Raw genomic sequence first — 21,049 nt, forward strand, 5'->3', positions numbered from 1 at the left:
TTCAGTTTTGGTGGGCTGTATGTCTCTAGAAAGTTGTCCACTTCTTCTAGGTTGTCAAATTTGTTGGCATGTAATTGTTCATAGTATTCTATCTTTTTTTTTTTTTTTGTATTTCTGCAGTATCTGTTGAGATTTCTCCTTTTTCATTTATTTTTTTGTTTAGTTGAGTTTTTTCTCTCCTCTTCTTGCTGAGTCTGGCCAGAGGTTTGTCAATTTTGTTTACCCTTTCAAGGAACCAGTTCTTGGTTTCATGGATTTTTTTTTTCTATTGTTTTTTGAATCTCCATTTTATGATTTCCTCTCTGACCTTTATGATTTCTATCCTTCTACTGACTTCCAGTTTCATTTGTTCTTCTTTTTCTAACTCTTTTAGGTGGTAGGTTAAGTTGATTTGAGATTTTTATTCTTTTCTGAGAAAGGCCTGTATGGCTATGAACTTCCCTCTAAGAACAGCTTTTGCAACATCCCATAGATTTTGAATGGTTGTGTTTTCATTATTTTTTGTCCTGAGGTATTTTTTAATTTCCCTTTTGATTTCATCATTGACCCACTGGTGTTTAGTAGCATGTTGTTTAGTCTCAATGCAGTCAATTTTTCTCATTTATTTTCCTGTGGTTTATTTTTAGTTTCATATCATTGTGGTCAGAGAGAAAACTTGAAATCATTTCTATACTCTTAAATTTGTTGAGGTTAGTTTTGTGCCCCAGTATGTGGTCAATCATAGAGAATATTCCATGTATACCTGAAAAGAATATATACTCTGATTGTTTTGGATGTAATGTCCTGAAAATGTCGATTAAGTCTAACTTTTCTATTATGTCATTTAGGATCTCTGTCTTCTTATTGATTTTCTGTCTAGAGGATCTGTCCATTGATGTGAATGGGATGTTAAAGTCTCCTACTATTATTGTATTCCCATCAATTTCTCATTTTATGTCTGTAAGATCTGTTCTATGTATCTTGGTGCTCCTATATTAGGAGCATATATATATTGATGATTGTAATGTGGTCTTCTTGAATGGATCCTTTTATCATTAAATAGTGTCCTTCTTTGGCATTCTTTATGGCTTTCATTTTAAGGTCTATTTTTTCTGATATGAGCATTGCAACTCTTGCTTTCCTGTCTTGTCCACTGGCATGAAATGTCTTTTCCCATCCTCTCACTTTCAATCTATGTGTCCTTTGTCCTAAATCGAGTATTTTGTAGACAGCATATTGTAGGCCCTTCCTTTTTTTTATCCAATCTGCCACTCTATGTCTATTGATTGGAGCATTTGGTCCATTGACATTTAAGTTAATCACTGATAAGTATGTATTTATTGCCATTTTAAACCTTGTTTTCCAGTTGAGTCTATGTCTCCGCTTTCTTGTTCTATTGTTGTTGTTGTTGGATGATTTCCTTTTGTTTTACGCTTGTGTCCTCTTCTTTGTAGTTTTTGTGAATGTATTGTTTGGTTTTGATTTGCAGTTGCTCTGTTTTTCAAGTATGTTAACCCCTTCCTATATCTGTTTGCTTTAGCCTAATAGTCATATAGCCTCAAGTATATTCTTAAAAAAAAAAAAGGCTGAATTTTTTTACTTTCCTTCCCCACATTTTATGATTTTGAAGCACTTTGTTAATATTTTCATGTTTGCCTTTTTGCTGTTCCTTGTGTTTATTATTGCTTTTACAATATTTTTCTTTTAGATCTGTATACTGACTTGGTTAAGTGATTGATTTCCAATTGTGATTTCCTCCATCCTATTTCTTACTTCTTTTTTATTTAGAGGAGTCCTCTGAGTATTACTTTTAGAATGGTTTTAGTATTGCTGTAGTCTTTTAGTTTTTGTTTGTTGGAGAAATTCTTTATTTCTTCTTCTATTTTAAATGATATTCTTGCTGGGTGTAGCATTCTAGGCTGCAAATTTTCTGTTTTAGAACTTTGAATATTTCTTGCCACTCTCTTCTGGTCTGTAGTGTTTCTGTATAGAAATCAGCTGATAGCCTTATAGGAGTTCCCTTATAATTAGGTATTTGTTTTTCTCTTGCTTCCTTTAGAATCCTCTCTTTAACTTTTGCCATTTTTATTATAATACGTCTTGGCGTGGGCCTATTTGGTTTCAACATGTTTGGGTCCCTCTGTTCTTCCTATATCTTAATATATGTTCCCTTTAGATTTGAAAAGCTTTCAGCCATAATTTCTTGACAATATATTTTCTGTCTTTTCTTTTCCTTCTGCTTCTGGAACCCCTATTATGTGTAGATTGGTCTGCTTTATATCATCCCATATATCTCTTATGTTGCTTTTATGTCTTTTCATTTAGTTTTCTCTCTGCTGTCCTGATTGCATGATTTCCATTATCCTATCTTCCAAGTCACTAATCTGTTCCTCTGTATTGTTCATTTTGCTCTTGAGAGCCTTTAATTCAGCTTGTGTTTCTACAAATGTATTTTATAATTTTTCCTGGCTCCTCCTTATATTTTCTAGTTCCTTTCTAAAGTAATCTGCATTACTTCATATCCACTCTTAATTCCTTCATGTTTTTTCTTAATTCCTTCAGTATTTTCAATATCTCCTTTTTGAACTCACTGTCTCTTAGACTGCAAGGGTCTGTTTCATTGTTTGCTCCTTCAGGCGAATTCTCCTGTTCTTTTAACTGGAAATGGTTCCTGAGCTTCTTCATTTTGCTTATATTTTTCTTATTCTGTGAGTTTAGAGAAACCAACAACTGTAAACTTGGAGGGCTATTTGTATACATGAGCACCCCTGGGTATTTTGTGAGGGCTTACTATTTATTTTTAGGGTGCTATGCATGCTTCCAGGAAGATGGAGGTAATGGGCAGGGCTAGTACCCAGTGCCTTGTTGCTAGGCTCTTGGCAAGGACCCATGGGAAGGTGGCACAGGTGGCTCCTATTTGCAGGGCCCTGGGAAGTTACAGTGATTTCAGGCAGGTGTTGGCAGTACTTGGAGCATTTGGCAGTGGCAACAGCAGGGCATGTGCATTCCCAGGGGAGTGATAGCAACAATGGCTGGTGTTTGGTTGCAGTGCCCTTCTGTGTGCCAGTGTCTGAGGTGATTGGGGTCACAGGTAGTGCCTGTTCATGGACCCCTAGTGGTGACCAGCAGCCCCCACAACCTGAAGATCACAGAAGAAGTGCCGTCATACTTATCCCCACTGCCATTCTGTGTGCCAGTGTCTGAGGTGATTGGGATCACAGGTAGTGCCTGTTCATGGACCCCTAGTGGGGACCAGCAGCCCCCACAACCTGAGGACCACACAAGAAGTGCCGTGTCACACTTATCCCCACTGCCATTAGCTCATGCAAGAGGTGCCCAGCCACCCATCACATGCACAAGAGGTGTCCCATCACCCATAGCTGGCACAAGTGGTACCTTGCCACCTGTAGCCTGTGACAGAGGTGCCCTGCTCTCTGAGAGTCCACACGTGTGCATGGAAAGATATTCCTATGGCAGTCCACCCCTCGTCCTGTCACCCTCTCCAACAATGGCACCTTGCTTCTCCTGCAGGCCCAGACCTTCTCCCAGTTCCCTTGGCTGATCTCCCTGTCAGTTAGGTGGCTTCCCAGGGTGTGGGTTCCATTCCTCTTTCACAGCTCACTCTCGGGAGTGCTAGTCCCATCCTGATTCCTTCTCTCTCTATCTCTATTTTTCTCCTTTTGTTCTACCCTGTCATGTGGAGGGTTTTTCTTTTTGGAGGTTTAAGGTCTTCTGCCAGCTTTTGGTAGATGTTCTGTGGGAATTGTTCTACATGTAGTTGTGTGGGGGTTTTTTTTGGTTGTTTGTTTTTTAACGTGTTTGTGGGAAAAGGTGAGCACCACTGTCATCTTGATCCCTCTCCTTGCATATAATATCTTCTTCCATCTCCTCACTTAGAGTCTGTATGAGTCCTTAGGACTGAAGTGGGTCTCTTGTAAACAGCATATATATGGGTCTTATTTTCATATCAATTCAACAGTCTGAGTCTTTTGGTTGGAGCATTTAATCCATTTACATTCAGTGTAATTATGGATAAGTATGTGTTTATAGCCGTTTTGTTAATTGTTTTGGATTTTTACCTTGGATTTTTTTTTTTATTCTTCCCTTCCTGATTTGTTGCCTTCTCTTGTGATTTGCTAACTATCTTTAGTGCTGCATTTGGATTTCTTTTTCTTTTTTTTTTTCCATGTGTGTTCCATTATAGTTCTTTGGTTTGTGGTTTCCATCAGATTTGGATTTAACCAAATATATGCATACAGAATTGTTTTGGGATGTAATTTTCTTATTTTCAGATGCATTTTCAATGTTATGAATTTGTCTTCTCATGTTTTCCGGTTTTGATATTATATTTGTCAATGGGTGATTTCCTACCTTTGTAGTATCTTCGTCTTTACCATGCATTTTCTCATTTGAAATTTTCTTGTTTCTAATTGTGGCTCTTTCTTTTCTGCTTAGGGAAGTTCCTTTAATACTTGTTGTAGAGCTTGTTTAGAGGTGCTGAATTCTCTTAGCTTTTGCTTATCTGAAAACCTTGATAATAATTTTTAAATGTCTGTCTCTCTTATTAGCCAGTAAGGATGTAGGGTCCATAAGGTTATATCTTATTCATCAAGGCTAGCACATTCTTGGCACATGGAAGGTAACTGGTAAAGGATTGTGGAATGAATGGATAAGTGAATGAATGAATTACATATCTTTCTACCTCTTCCTTGAATCCCTATGCAAACTTTCTGCTCCAATTTAAACAGTCTTTTTACTGTTTTAGACATATGACATGGTCATTTGTGCCTCCACAATTCTGCTCATGCCTCCTTCACTTTGGCCTAGCATGCCCCACCTCCTTTTTTTGTTTGTTTGTTTTTTTGTTTGTTTTTGGGACACACCAGCATCATGTGAAAGTACCCAGGCCAGGGATGGAACCCACACCAGAAAAGCAACCGAAGTCACTGCAGTGACAATGATGGATTCTTAACCCACTGTACAACAATGAAACTCCTAGAATGTTCTTTTCTATCTGTGGTTACAGTTTTACTAAAGTCCAACATATGCCTATGAAGCCTCTACAAACCACTATAGCATAGTGATTCTTCCTTCATTTAATTTCCTAAAGAAACCATTTTCTATAATGATTATGAAGCATGGGCTTCTTAATATAGCTTTTTATAAAAATCAATTTAATTTTTATTTTATATTAGAGTATACTTGATTTACAATGTTATGTTAGTCTCAGGTGTGCAGCAAAGTGACTGAGTTATGCATATACATATACCCATTATTTTTCAGTTTCTTTTCCCATATTGGTTATTACAGAATATTGAGTAGAGTTTCCTGTGTTATACAGTAGGTCCTTGGTGATTGTCTATTTTACATATAGTCATTTGTACATATTAATTCCAAACTCTTAATTTATACCTCCCCCCACCTTTACTCTTTGGTAACCATAAGTTTGTTCTCAAAGTCTGAGTCTGCTTCTGTTTTATAAATTGGTTCACTTGTACTACTGTTATTTATTTGCATATTTATTTATTTATTTATTTTTATTTTTTATTTTTGCCTTTTACAGGGTCACACCCATGGCATATGGAGGTTCCCAGGCTAGGGGTCTAATCGGACCTGTAGCGGCTGGCCTACGCCAACGTCACAGCAATGCGGGATCTGAGCTGTGTCTGCAACCTACACCACAGTTCACAGCAATGCCAGATCCTTAACGCACTGAGCGAGGACAGGGATCAAACCCACAACCTCATGGTTCCTAGTCAGATTCATTAACCACTGAGCCACAACGGGAACTCCTCTTTATTTTTATTTCCCCAACACATTATTTTTTTTTCTACTGTACAGCATGGTGGACCCAGTTATACATACATGTATATTATTCTTTTTTTTCACATTATCATGCTCCATCATAAGTGACTAGACATAGTTTCCAATGCTACACAGCAGTATCTCATTGCTAATCCATGCCAAAGGCAATAGTCTGCATCTATTAACCCTAAGATCCCAATCCATCCCACTCCCTCCTCCTCCCTCTTGGGAACCACAAGTCTATTCTACAAGACCATGATTTTCTTTTCTGTGGAAAGGTTCCTTTGTGCCCCATATTAGATTCCAGATATAAGTGATATCATATGGCATTTGTCTTTCTCTGACTGGCTTCCCTCAGGATGAGAGTCTCTAGTTCCAGCCACATTGCTTCAAATGGCATTATTTTGTTCTTTTTTATGGTTGAGGAGTATTACATTGTGTATATATACCACATATTTCTAATCCAATCATCTGTCGGTGGACACTGGGTTGATTCCATGTCTTGGCTATTGTGAATAGTGCTGCAATGAACATGTGGGTACATGTGCCTTTTCTAAGGAAAATTTTGTCTGGATATATGCCCAAGAGTGGGATTACTGGGTCCTATCATAGTTCTATGTATAGTTTTCTAAGGTACCTCCACATACTGTTCTGCATAGTGGTTGTACCAGCTTACATTCCCACCAAGAGTGCAGGAGGGTTCCCTTTTCTCCACACCCTCTCCAGCATTTGTTACATATGGACTTATGAATGATGGCCATTTTGGCTGGTGTGAGGTGGTATCTCATGGTAGTTTTGATTTGTGTTTCTCTAATAATCAGGGATGTTGAGCATTTTTTCATATACTTGTTGGCCATCTGTACATCTTCCTTGGAGAAATGTCCATTCATGTCTTGTCCATTTTTCAGTGGGTTGTTGGCTCTTTTGCTGTTGAGCTGTATAAGTTGTTTGTATGTTTTGGAGAGTAAGCCCTTTCAGTTGCATCATTTGAAACTATTTTAAAAATGATATATGATATTTGCCTTTCTCTGTCTGACTTACTTCACTTAGTATGGTAATCTCTTTGTCCATCCAGGTTGCTAAAAATGACATTATTTCATTCTTTTTTGTGGTTTAGTAATATTCCATTATATATATATATATATATGGACATCCCTGTTGAAGGACATTTAGGTTGCTTCCATGTCTTGGCTATTGTAAACAGTAGTACAATTATGAATGTTTCCTGTTTCATGGCTAAATTAGTACATTCATTCCCTGTGAGACAAGATCTTATTCTGTACCTCTTGGTTTCCTCAGTGTGTATGTCAGTACCAGTGCTGTTATGTTCTTGGGAAATTAACAAATGTCTCTTGACTTAATAAATATAGTCAGCTGTCTATATCCATGGGTTCTATATTTTCAGATTCAGCCACCCTCAGATCAAAATATTCAGAAAAAAATTCCAGAAAATTCCAGAAAGTGAAAACACCTAGCATTTATATTATATGTACAACTATTTACATAGAACTTACATTGTATTAGGTATTATGAATAATCTAGGGATGATTTGAAGTTTACAAAAGGATGTGCACAGGCCATATGCAAATACTACATCATTTACATAAGGGACTTGCATGTCTGTATATTTGGTGATCCTGGTGGGTCCTGGAACCAATCCTCAGGACATACAGAGAGATGACTGTATAATAACTATGTGAAAGGAATTTGCCTCTTTGTATATAGTGTTTCCATCTAACTTTGCAAATGTCACTCTTTAAGATTTTAAAGGTTTGGAGGTTCTCTTGTGGCTCAATGGGTTAAGGATTCAGGGCTGTCACTGCAGCAGCTCTGGTCACTGCTGTGACATGGGTTTGATCCCTTGACAGAGAACTTCTGCATGTCATGGGTGAGACCAAAAAAAGGGGAAAAAATAATTTTAAAGACTTTTCTTTCTTTTCTAATTTTCAAATGCCTGAAATTTCAAGAAAAAAATAATTTACTTTGATGCCATGTCCATTTGCTCAGAAGGGGTCTTCATGGAAGCATGTCCATGAAAATAATTTTCATCTTGATGAAGGTTTTCTGGGACTATGTGAAGGATTAAAGTTCATGAAACTATTAGAGTAAAAGTTAAACAGGCACCACTTGTTAAAAACAAGCTAAGTTAATTTTATAAACAAATATTGCATGGTACTTAGAGAACTCCTGCTTATTACTATTGTTGATCAGTATTTAAATCAATCTACTTACAGATTAAGAAACCCTTTTCATATACTGTAATTTTTTTGTTAAAAATTTATTACAGATTCACTTTCAACAACATTCCAAAGACATACACTCCCCCCACCCCTTCCATCTGCATTCCCCTCTTATTCATGCAACATTCTTTTTGATGTAGGCAGGTAAACCAAATGAGATTCAGACTCTAATAAGTTCCTCAATGAATTCACAGACACAGACAGTGAAAAAGTATTTATCTCTAATATGACAATGAATACCTTGCAGAATTTTAGACACTGTTATCTAAAAAGTTAAGCTTGTCATCCTCCTGAAACTAGTTTTTAGGTATTATAAATACAATCATAGGATGAAGTATTTTTGTTCAGTTAACAAATGAAATAAAAATAATGACAAGTTCCTAGTCTTAATAAAACTGTTTTCTTGGCACACAAAAATCTATGATTCCTGTCCCTTTCTTCTCAAGTCAGGATAATTTAAATACAAAGTAAAATTCTCAAATAACATGCTGTTTTTAAAATGCCATAATAAATAGACAGCATTCTTTAATTTTTATCCTGATCTCTATTTTAATGAAATTAGATAATGTCCCATACCAATAAACCAGAGAGGAATGTGAATTAATAGGTTTCCCTTTCTTCCTTCCTTTCTTCCCCTTTCCTTCCTTTCTTCCTTTTTTCCTTCCTTTTACCCTCCCTCCTTCCTTCTCTTTCTCTCTTCTCCTTCTATTATTTGTAATACAGAAAACAAACCAGAAAAGTTAATTCTCCTTTCCTCTTTTTCCAGATTAGGAAACAGTAGACATCTTAAATAAGTTAGATTTAATGAAGTAAAGAAAATAAATATTAGGGTGCTTACCATAACCATTTTAATTAACTTAAAACCCTTCATCATGTAAATTCAATAACTCACTTGCCAGAGGGATTTGCTCTGGAGTTATCAGGTATGGGCTTTTCTGATGAACCATTTCCATAAAGCATCACCCCCAATTTCTAGTCTTGGTTTCTTCAAGTTCAGTGAAAACTAAAGTTACCAATGAATCTGCAAATTTTTACATTTGCCTTGTCCATACCTAAACTGATGGTTTTGTTTGTTGTTGGCCAGTTACCTTCCTAAACATTTTTAATTTGGTTTGCTAGAAACTATTTCTTTCTATTTCTACCTACCTGAAGGTGTAGTTAGTCTTTAATTAGACCATGTTATTAGAATAAGTGTAACTCACATAAGGCTGTCTGGGAATGAATACCTGACTCCCACACAACATGTGGTGGAGTACAAAGGATGAAAGAAGGTAGTCTATCAGCTCCAACTCTTCCTCCAGCAGATGATGGGTATCACTACCTATATTTTACAAAGCAAATGGTGTCTATTAATCCAAAAAGTCAGTTTAAGGGGAGGGCAGTTAAATGAGTTCTTAGAGTTCATTCAAAATTTTGCAATATATCTAAGTAATTGACAAAGCAATTATCTTGAGACATTTAAGGCAGATATTTTAAATATAATCTTTAATTTCTTGCTTTTGTTTTTACTTTTCAGGTAATCTAATATCAAAAGCAAGAAATAAAACTTAATGACTCATTTAAAGCTCTCTGTAGTTGCTTTAGCTACATGTTAAAATTATTTATCTTTTTCCTTTCTGCTTATCTTCAAACACATAACTGTTTTCTGACATTACTTTTATGCACCGGGCCTTCCTTGGGATTTAAATGTCAAAGCACAGCTATATGCCACGCCAAAAGCAAATACAGTTTTCTTTTGTCCTAATACATGCAATACATCAAAGAAGAATAAGGCTGTTGTTCAATTTTAAAATGGCTAATTAAACTTTTTTTTTCCCTTTTTCTCCCAAGAGAGTTATCTCCTCTGGCATTTCACTACTGCATTTTCTTATTAAAAATAAGTTTTTTTCACTCTAGCACTTTATTTGTATTTAAAAATAAAACCACTTTGAAATCACTTCAGAAAGGCAACTGACTTGAACTTGGGCTTATCTGAGTGTGTGATACTTTTAGGTCATTGAGCTTTTTTTTTTTCTTTTTTTTAATTTTTTTTGTTAAGATAGATGCCTATGGTTTAAATGTTTAAGTGTAAATAGGAAATTCCTCTCTTGATCCTTCTATGAGAAATCAAAAGGCTCTGGCCATGGAATTGAAGACCAAAAGGGAGCCTGAGTTTAGCACAGAGGGTCAAGAAAGTTTATACAGAAAGCCACATTTCTAACACCAGAAATGAACTGGACTTGGCATGGCGCAACAGGGCTTTCTAGAAATCAACTAATAAATACTTCAGTTTAGCCAAAAGAAGGAAAGAACACAGCCATTTGCAAAATCTATAGGATTCCAGATAGGAAGTCAATTGAGATAAGGCGAAGATACAAAGTAGACATAACAACAATAAAGAATTAAAAGTATTAAGTCACATAAAAACATTAAAACTGGATTATGTAACTAGTCTTTTTCTTATTTTTTTATTTTGAGCTGGAGATTTGGTTTGATGACCCTGAACACCTTCTGTCCTAAGGGTATTTTTGAAGGGTGTTCCCCAAAAGAAATCTGGCTTCACACCTGGAAAACTGCTTGCTGGCTCCAGTTCTCAGGGACTGGCTTCCAGCTGACCTGTTCTTTACTGCTTTGAAGTCTGATAGGTTCAGAGCCACAATGAAGTCAGAATTGAACAGGCATGAAGTTCTATAATAATGTGAAGCTGATCTGAGAGACTTTCCACCTCCTTTACCACTTTTGCATAATTATCATGAAGTGAAATTAAGATATTTCTGGAAACCTACAATTTTAGTAATAAGAATCTAATGACAAAAGACAAAATGTTTCCCAGAGTAAAAGACGTGCTCGCACAGTTTGACACCAGCCTAAATGATGACCTGAACATTTCTAAAGAAGAATGGAAGGCAGAATCAGCCTATAAATGCATGAAAAGGTACCAGTGGATCAATGACATACTTCACAAGGAGTTGTGGGCTAGAACAAAGAGTGAGTATACATGTACATTCAGTTTGGGAAGTCTAAAACCCAAGGGTTCTTAGGTTGAAAGAGCTCTGTTTTTGAGAATAAAAGAATAAAAGAGAGACACATAGTGTTGGGGCAGCATAAGATCTGATCAAATGACCCTCTCTCTACCACATCAGCATTAAAGTTCCAGGAAGACGTGTTCACTGTGTGATCTTTAATAAGGATGTGTTGACTGAATAACTGTCCACAGAGACTTAGAAATCCTTTGGCAGTGGTGGGTTGTGCCTTGCTTTCTGCCCTCAGAATCTAATTTATAGAGACCTCTACAGAGTAGACAGAGCACGACATGCTAAGGCAGAGATATTTATCCCTACTCTCCACCCCCACAGTCATGCACACACCATGATTAACTCCAGCTGGTACACAGTTGGCAAGAGATTTCAAAAATCACTGTGTCCCTGATGGATCTATAAAAATGCTTGGGCAGCTGGTAGACCAGAAAAAGGGACTTAGGATAAGATCTGTACCAGGAAAGCACACAGATCTTGGCTGTCCAACCATCCTGGTTTACCAGAACAGAGGTGTTTCTCCAGGTAGTGTCTGCAGTCCTAAAAGCAAACTGGGATAAGTTACCTCCTTACCCAGACCCCAAAACCTGAGCCCAGCATCCCAAGGCCAGTAGAAAGAATTGCCAGCACAGTGGGCAGCTGAAACAGAGGCTGACTCCTGAAGACCAAGCAGGCAGGGGACCCTTGGGGGAGCCCAGAAGGAACCTGGGTAGAGTGTGTGGAGTAGAAGCCACTCCTCAGATGATGTTACACACATTAGCTGGGCCTGATCCAAGAGTTATGCTGGAGGAGTCAAGGAGAAAACATGAAATAAACAGGACAGTAGCCCTCACTGGGAACTTGACCTTTGATGAAGTTTGAATCCTATGTATATATAACTATATATATTGGGGTACTCAAATATATATGATCAAAAAAATTTTTTTCCTACTATTGATTAGAAATAAGAGCTTAGGAGCTAGTGAAGATCAATCTTAGAAAAAAAAATCTTGCATGTTCTTCATCTCAGGACTGTAAATTTTAAATTTGCTTTTATAAAAAGTCATGTCGTCCTTCTGAATCTACTTGTTTGCTGTTAGTATTAATCTACTTATTTGTGGTTCACCTTTCCAGCAGCATTAGCTTAGTTTTGAGGCATTGCACATGGTCTCTATCCAACCTTCACTTAAATGCTCTTGGAAACAATCTTATACTTATTCTTTCCTTTCAAGGAAAAAAAATAAAATCAAACAAACTGGGTACATGTTCTTGAAAAGAAAGCACTGAATTAAAAAATAAAAACTGGGTCTGCAATTATGCACTTCCATCCAAAAATAAAACAGAAGACTTAATTACTAACTCAGAAATAGGATCTAGTCTATTCACAATTTCTCAGGGGGTAATTTTGTGGGCTATAGTTAAGCCGGGAGGATTACTCTTCTTTTTCTGCTCTCTGTGCTATCCAAACATTTACTGGTTTTGTTTCCTAATACATTTATAAGGGAGGTAATAGGAAAGGTAAAGAAGTTTCTAATTCTAATGAACCACTTTTACCAGTTTTTCTACCAGATGCTGACTAAAAATATGAATTTTCTTTGGCCTCTGAAGAGCCATTTAATCCCAAATTCCAATCTCTAGGGCACAACTGCAATTTAATGTATTCTGAAATAAATATACCATCTTTTCTCTCAGAGCCATCTCCATAATTAGGAATTTGTTCCTGTGTGTTCTGGTAAAAAGATGGTATCAGTTGATTTTAGACATGAATGCTAGAGAAAGGACAGGTGCTTTCAGCTCCAAGAAAAATATTTGACTCATAGTGACTTAAATTAACAAGGATTGCTTCCCCCCCACACACACACACAAAAAGGAGTAAGGCTGTTGCTGATTCTATTTCACTGAAACCAGATTTTCTTGATCATACAGCTCCAGGCATGGTGTCTGCATTTGAACAAAGCCAGTGGAGTGGAAGGGGTGACATCAGCATCAGAAAAAATAAAAGCTTCCCCAGAACACCTTAGCTGACTTCTGCTTACCTCTCATTAGCCAGGACTGTGTTATATCACCACTCCTGTGGATGACAAAGAAAAAAAAAATCTCTCTCTGGCAGCTAAGCTATAAGGGTGATCTTAGGATTGATATACAAGTCACAACTAGCAAAAAACAAAAAACAGACAAATTTTGCCAAGCCAGCCATGAACACCACCTACTTCAGCTCAAAATATTTTAACACCAGGTTCTTCATTCCATATGTCCTGGATCAGAGTGACAGATAAACGAATTAAACAATAGCCCCACAGGAATTTACAAGTTCCACAGTCTGTTGCACCAATGCTCCTAGTTTACAAATTTTGACCTGTATCTGCTAGGACCCTCCCAGGACTCACTCTGACCCTCCAGTACCCTTTCCTCACTCCCTTCCTCTCCCACCTCCCTCTGAGAAGTCCCTTGGTTCTGTTTTGGTTCTCCTTTGCAAAAGGAAGTGAACACACCTAACTTTAATTATAGGAGTGTTTCTGTGGGCTTTTGTCTCAGATTTTCACACCTAGAAAGAGGATAAAGAAAAGTGGGTTGAGGACAGGAGTTGAGTCCGGTGCCTGAAGATGTTTGCCAAAAGGAACCACCAGTGTGAGGGCGCTAGGAGCAAAAAAGATGGTACTGATGCAAGGAGAAACAAGGAGATTGACTATCTGCTAAATATCTTACTGTTTTCAGAGAATATTCTAGCAACTGAGGGCTTGATAAAGATCTTCCTCCATAAGAGCAAGGTCTCACTCAAAGGGTAAAGCCACAGGCTTCTGATGTCAGAAGAGGCTTCCAGCCTACTATTCACCCTCTCCCCTTCCAGCTCTACGGCTGCTTATGAAATACAGCTGAAGAAACCAGAGGCCTTCAACTGATAAACACAATGATTTTGGCAGACACATCTCCTGGTATAATCTGTTGATGTGTGCTTGCTAGATACATATATCCAAGAGCCTTCTCGACATGTCCACTGAGATGTCTAATAAACCTGTCAACTCCTGCCCAACTCTAAATTCCCTGAGTTTTTTCTCTCTATCCTGTGACTAATTTTGTCTACCACTAGCCTTACATTTGAGGAGATGGTAACTCTTTCCTTCCATCTGTTACCAAATCATTTCAGTTTATCCCTAGTTCCTCTCTTCCTCCTCAAATCGAATCCACTAAGAAATCCTACTGACTCGCCCTTCTCAGTGTATTCAGAATTGACCACATCACACTACCTCTTGTGTTAACACCAGGGTCTTAGGCCACCAGCATCTCCCACTACAATTGGCTCCTTCCTCCCACAGCCAGAATTAGCCTTCAAATCCTTACAGTTACCTGCAGTTCTCCAGGAACTGGCCTCTTGGATTGCTCTAGCTCCTCTCCTGCAGATCTGCTCCTTGTCCTTCTAAACTTGCTATCCTGACCCCTTGCTGAATCTATGTGATGCTAGGCAGCACTGTTTCTTTATCTATTCTCTCTGCTTGTAATGCTCTTTCCCTAAATTTATGAATTCTATTACCTCTTTCAGGTCTTGAACTAATATTACCTTTACAAAGAGGCTAACTCTGACTGACCTATTTAACTCTGACATCTTAATCTCCTAAAATGCTATCCTTCTTGATATGCTCTACTTTTTTTCTTTCTTCTCACTTATTCCATCTAACTTACTATATTTATTTATCATATTTGTCCTTCCTTCTCTTCCCACAGAATGTGAGTTACACAAGTTTAAAAATCTCTGTTTTGTTCAATGATTTATCCTAAGTGCCTAGGATTGTGCCTGGCACCATGGATACATTCAGAAAATACTACTGAAAGAATAATCTTGTAGCTTGGCATGCTTACTCTTTCCTTGATTAAATGCCTCATTCAGAAAACAAACAAATAAACAAAACAGGGCACATATAAATGCACACAAAGAAATAAAGAGAAGTTCAAATCATAGGCTATTCCAGGAAGACACAGAGCAAAACTCCTTTAGAATCACCATCCCCAAACTTTTTACCCAAATTCTACTCATAAAATTGTTACAGCTGCCCCTATAATATCCATTTTATAAAAATCACACCTATGATTTGCTATTTTTACCCTAGGTTTTCACTTACCACCCTCCCTTTCTCTTTTCAAAAATAGCTCTCAAATCAATTAAGCTGAAATTGGAAAGGATAAAATAAGAAAGAGTCAGTGTTGGCTTGCTTAGGGAGACTCAGGGAGTTTGAAAATAAAATGGTAGAGATTGGGCAGCTGCAAAGTTTAGTTAGCAAGGGATAAAAAAATCAAACCAAAGATGAGCCATGGATGTATCATTAAAGACTTATCTCAGTTATGTCTGAGGACAGGTTGTCACTGGTCCTTTCATATGCAAAGACATGTGTAAGGGTGAAATCATCAGTGAGCCCCAGTGGTTTGAATAAGTTGAATATAGTCCTGGATCATACATGCAAAAGTACAATACTTCAAAGATTAAGATTTTGAACTTGGCAAATTCACTTAGGTGAGTAAAGGAATCTGCTCTTTCACATGTTGGTAATTAATGTACACAAGTCATTGTCCTGGTGATTATTTCACAATATTTACAAATATCAAATCATTATGTTGTCCACCTGGAATTAATACAATGTTACATAACAATTAAATCTCAAAAAAAGTCATTTCCCTCAAAAAAAAAAAGATAAGGAAGAAAATGGGTTTCATAGTGAGTTTAGGAAATTCGCGAAGTGTCAGAGGTGGCTACTTCTCTGTAGCTACTCTTCCAGGTTATCATCACAGAGCATAAATAAAGTTATATTCCTCCATGTATCACACAGAAGACACTTGCAACACAGACAATGGGATGATACCATTTTGGCAAAAAAATATTTTGAAATCCCTGTACCTGCCAAAAATTGAAGTTTGCATTCCTTATTCTGCATTGTCTCTTGTGTTCTCACCACCAGGAGTGCTGTCCTCCACTCTCCTCATTCATGAAAGTCTCATTCATTTAACTCTTCATCTCTCCACAGGAGTAAAATGATAAAATCTCAGCATCTTTCCTGAACTTTTTCAGTAGCAAACAATTTAAATATAATGCCCAGGAAATATGCTGTTTGAAGCAAAACAGCAACATCACCATAAAATCTAGTCAATTTACAAAAACTGGATGAACTAACCTGGGTATTATTGAGAGAAATTGTTGTATCATTAAAGCTACTGACATGGAAAATGGACAAGGTACTAAAATATCCCGGTATACTGTCTAACTATTACTAAGAAGGAAAATCTTCTTGAATGAAAAACTATTATTAAAATTTATGGGTACATGTCTAACATCAGAATATATGATCTTAAAACATTCATCTCTCAGTTTTTCTGATTATTGCCACCACTTGCTTTAGGCAGAAATAATAGCTAGTACATTATTGATGGTTCAAAAATTAGGAGTATACTTCTATTAAAACTGCTGTTCTCTTTAACTATAAACTGCTTAGACTATAGGGACCTGTATTTGCATATATGTAATAAAAATAAGAACTATGCTCTGTCTTACTATAAACTTATTAAAGCTTTAAAAAGTTACATCCTACAGACATCATAAACTGTAATTTAACATTAATATGACTACTACTGTATTAAGATTATATGGAAGTAAGTTTATTTTATTATAGATGATTTTATATATTTTTAAGTTTCATTATATGTCTACGGATAACTTTCCCAAGGATCTTCTCTTCAATGAATTAAGATTATTAGAGACTTAAGGTCTGTACATTATAGGGGGCAGACTGAGACTTAGAGAAATTTCATCTTCCCAAAATATAAAATTAGTAACATTATTTTTCAGAATAAAATTGCCCTCTCATAAAAGATCTGAAAATAGGATAGAACCTAAATTCAGCAGGTTACCATTCAACTTATGTTAAAATGTAGTTTGTAGGCAAAACATCTCAAAATTAAATTTTTCCATGTTGAAATAAAAGGAAGTCTTTAGAAGTATGTTAAAGTAGTTTAAATAATGCTGTTAAATTTCATACAAAAGTTGTTTCTTTCCACCATGTGAGAGGTCAAGTAAGTTTTTTGTTTTGTTTTGTTTTCCTTTTTAGGGATGCACCCAAGGCATATGGAAGTTCCCAGACTAGGGGTCAAATTTGAGATACAGCTGCTGGCCCACACCATAGCCACACAAACACTCATTTAACTGCATTCTTCAAGCTGCATCTGCAACCTATACCAGAGCTCACAGCAACACCAGATCCTTAACCTACCAAGAGGCCAGGAATCAAACCTGCATCCTCATGGATCCTAGTTGGGTTCATTACCACTGAGCCATGACAGGAACCCCCTCAAGTTAAGTTTTTATAAAAACACTTCTCCCCAGATTTCAAAAAACTACTGAAGATTAGTTTTGGTATGTCTCTTCTGTAAAAAGGCTCAAGTACATTAAGCATTCTACTTAGTAAATCTCTGTACTACCCACCAAATCTTTTTAATGTTTCTTTTCCTTCAAGAGGGGGCTTTAGAGGGGACAATATACTGAGAATAAGTCATGACCAGGACAAGGAGAAGAGGGATACTTCTGCTTGTGGGCACTGGAAGCCAAACTAAAAGTAAACTGAGTTCCTTTCCCAGCTGTTGCTTGCAAAAATACTTGCATAAAGGGCTCACAGTCACCAAGGGCAGTTAAATAGATTAACGTGACATCACAGATTGTTCTGTCATATAGAACTATGTCCTGTTAATATCATAAACATACATCCTAGGCATGATAATTGACTTCTCCCGCCTTACCCCTTAATAGGGCTGTGTGTTAGGGTGTTTCCCACGTCCTACAACAAAAACACGAATTTTCAAAGTTTGAACAACCTGAGATAGAATGAAAATTACCATTTACCTGTCTATGATGGCACACATGTCAATGCTGACATTTGCAAAACTTCCTGGCCTCCTTTGTGCCACTTCATATAAATTTACAAGCTGATCATCCACTTGAATGAGCTGCATGCATCCTTGGAATGAAGGCTGAAGGACAGAGTGACTTGAGTTACTCATCTGGTTCAGATAACCTGTGAGAGGGAAAAAATGGGAATGTTAAATTCTGTGTACAGCACGATTCACTTAAACTCCTTGGGGTATTTTCCCCGACCACAGCCATCGTACCCAACTATTGCGTTTTGTTGATCCTTGCTGATGTCATATTCAACGTGGAAGAATGAAGTCTTTTTGAGAAAAAGGTATTATTTCAGGGGGAGATATAAGGGTTGAACATAGGTGAAGGTTTGTCTCTGGAGTCTATCATCCTTCATATTTTCTTTTTTGACATCTTCTTTTTCACTCTAATAGCTCTGTGCTCACTGCTCACTGTCTGCTCACTGCTATACTTCCTCACCTGATTCTGTCTTCAGAGATCAGGACATAAAATTTTAGACCTTTCCCAACTACCCAAACATAAACTTCCTGTTATATTTTCAATATTTATTTCTACTTTCTTAATTTCCCAGAGGCCTGTTATTCAGATACCAAGAAGCTAAATTTAACTATTATCATTTGAGGTGGATTTCTTTTATGGATTAATAGCTAACTCAATCCAAAGAGAAATTTGCATTACCAATGATTTCTCAATTTATAAAACCCAAATAAATGTGATGAGAGATAAATTTAGTCATAAGGGCCAGATACCTTGCTCTCTCTCTCTTTTTTTTTTAAAGAGCTACACCTGCAGCATATGGAAGTTTCCAGGCCAGGGGTTGAATCGATCTACAGCTGAGGCCTAGCCACAGCCATGGTAATGCCCAATCCAAGCTACATCTATGATCCACTCCACAGCATGAGGCAATGCCAGATCCTCCACGCACTGAGCGAGGCCAGGGATCAAACCCGCATCCTCACAGACACTATGTTGGGTTCTTAAACCGCTGAGCCACAGTGGGAACTCCATTCCCTGCTCTGACTATCCATCTCATACAAGATACCTACATGGTATAGGGAGCATAAATGATAAGAAATGAAACTAATATTTAAAATAACAAAACAAAACAAAAAAGAAAGTAAATATTACTGGTTCTATTAGGGAATAGAACATACATTGGTTAAGTTTGAGATCAGATCTTAAAAATTTTATTGTAAAATAACACTAAAAAAACCCACAAATCAATTGCTATTTTCAAAGGAAAACCATAATTCTTATTATGCATAGATCTGTATGCCATATGGAATGAAACTTATTCATCCCATTAAATATCTCCATAAGTCCCCAAAGTGTCTACTTTTTGTATTGTTCTCCAAACCAAATTCACCCAACATAAAAATTCACACTGTAATAATCCATCTGCTTGAAAACTCAAGTTATCCATACATTCTTTTCAATCTAGTATTATATCTAGAGCAAATAAAAATTATACAGAAATGATTGGTACTAAGATGTGCCATTAATTGGATAAAAGAAAATTTTCAATAACAATCTTGAGTTCCCGTCGTGGTGCAGTGGTTAACGAATCTGACTAGGAACCATGAGGTTGCAGGTTCGGTCCCTGCCCTTGCTCAGTGGGTTAAGGATCCGGCGTTGCCGTGAGCTGTGGTGTAGGTTGCAGACGTGGCTCGGATCCCGTGTTGCTGTGGCTCTGGCGTAGGCCGGTGGCTACAGCTCCGATTTGACCCCTAGCCTGGGAACCTCCATATGCTGTGGGAGTGGCCCAAGAAATGGCAAAAAGACAAAAAAAAAAAGTGAACATTAAATGACTTTTTTTTTCTTTTTTTTTTTTTTTTTTTTTGCCTTTTCTAGGCTCACTACCTGCAGCATATGGAGGTTCCCAGGCTAGGGGTCGAATCGGAGCTGTAGCCACTGGCCTATGCCAGAGCCACAGCAACCTGGGATCCGAGCAGCGTCTGCGACCTGGACCACAGCTCATGGCAACGCCGGATGCTTTATCCACTAAGCAAGGCCAGCGATTGAACCGGCAACCTCATGGTTCCCAGTTCGATTCGTTAACCACTGCACCATGACAGGAACTCCTTAAGTGATTTTTTTTTTTTGATGTCCTATTCTGTTTGTCTAGTAATAGCAGTTTAGAGCAGTAGGAACACCCCTCCCTTTATTAATGGCTTGCAATATTTAACATCACCTGCCAATTCGGAAATGCTAAAAGATATGCATGTACACATGCTCACTCTCAAACATATATGTGTGTGTTTTGTTTTTAAAAGGTAAAGATAGTAGCATTAATAAAAACAGATAGTATCTCTATATATTAAATATATACGTCTATATTTAAATGTAGACACATATGGTATATGTAAGATACCCTCCTAGTGTTGCTTTACTGCCAATAAACTGGTGTCACTGAATCCTAAACTCACCATTCATGAACCTGATATCATTATAAATGAAATTAATAATGAATAAAGCCGATAAACTTAAATTTGCTTAAAATTGATTTTTAAATTTTTAAAATGCATGCTATGATACTATCACTGAAATAAAGCACTTAAGAGCAAATGGAAAAAAATCTAATAATTACCAATCGAATCCCCTTTAGCAATTAATCAAAGTTATATATAATCATTTTCCCTCAAAACAGTACTATATGAAAATAGGATTATCCTTAAATTAATTTCTTGACTTAAAAAATAAATATAAGCTCTATTTCAATGTCAGACATATGGTATATATTTTGTCTGTATTTTTTAAGTCACTTTTTCTTTTTCATTTGCATTGACTTACTCCCCTCCAAAATTGCTGATCTTAGCTAAGTGGTCTATTTAGAATAGCTGTGTGCATACATATGATTTTCAATCTGTCTAATCAAGACAAAACTGAATGGAGTTTGATGCCTAAACTTAGCACAGAGAAAACATCCAGCTGTAGCTTTATTGACTATTCTTAACAAGACGATCATTTGATTCTGTTTTTTAAATACGTGAGAGCCTCTAAATATCCACACTTTGAAGTATTCCAAAATGAGTAGATCCACTGTAAGAACAAGATCCTCTCAAAGCTGCATAATACCCAGATCACTACAGAATGGGTCTAATTAAGTTCATAAAGTAAGA

General features: G+C 37.0%; 1 protein-coding gene across 1 annotated transcript in view; it reads right to left on the minus strand.

Annotated features, from left to right (window-relative positions):
- The window catches only part of CNTNAP2 (contactin associated protein-like 2), a 2,040,635-nt gene that overhangs the window by 868,107 nt on the left and 1,151,479 nt on the right, over positions 1-21,049 (minus strand). The window contains 1 exon segment of the mRNA XM_021102606.1: positions 17,895-18,066. Within this exon segment, the coding sequence (XP_020958265.1) occupies positions 17,895-18,066 (172 nt within the window).

This window comes from Sus scrofa, chromosome 9 (genome assembly GCF_000003025.6).
Source record: "Sus scrofa isolate TJ Tabasco breed Duroc chromosome 9, Sscrofa11.1, whole genome shotgun sequence".
Lineage (NCBI taxonomy): Eukaryota > Metazoa > Chordata > Mammalia > Artiodactyla > Suidae > Sus > Sus scrofa.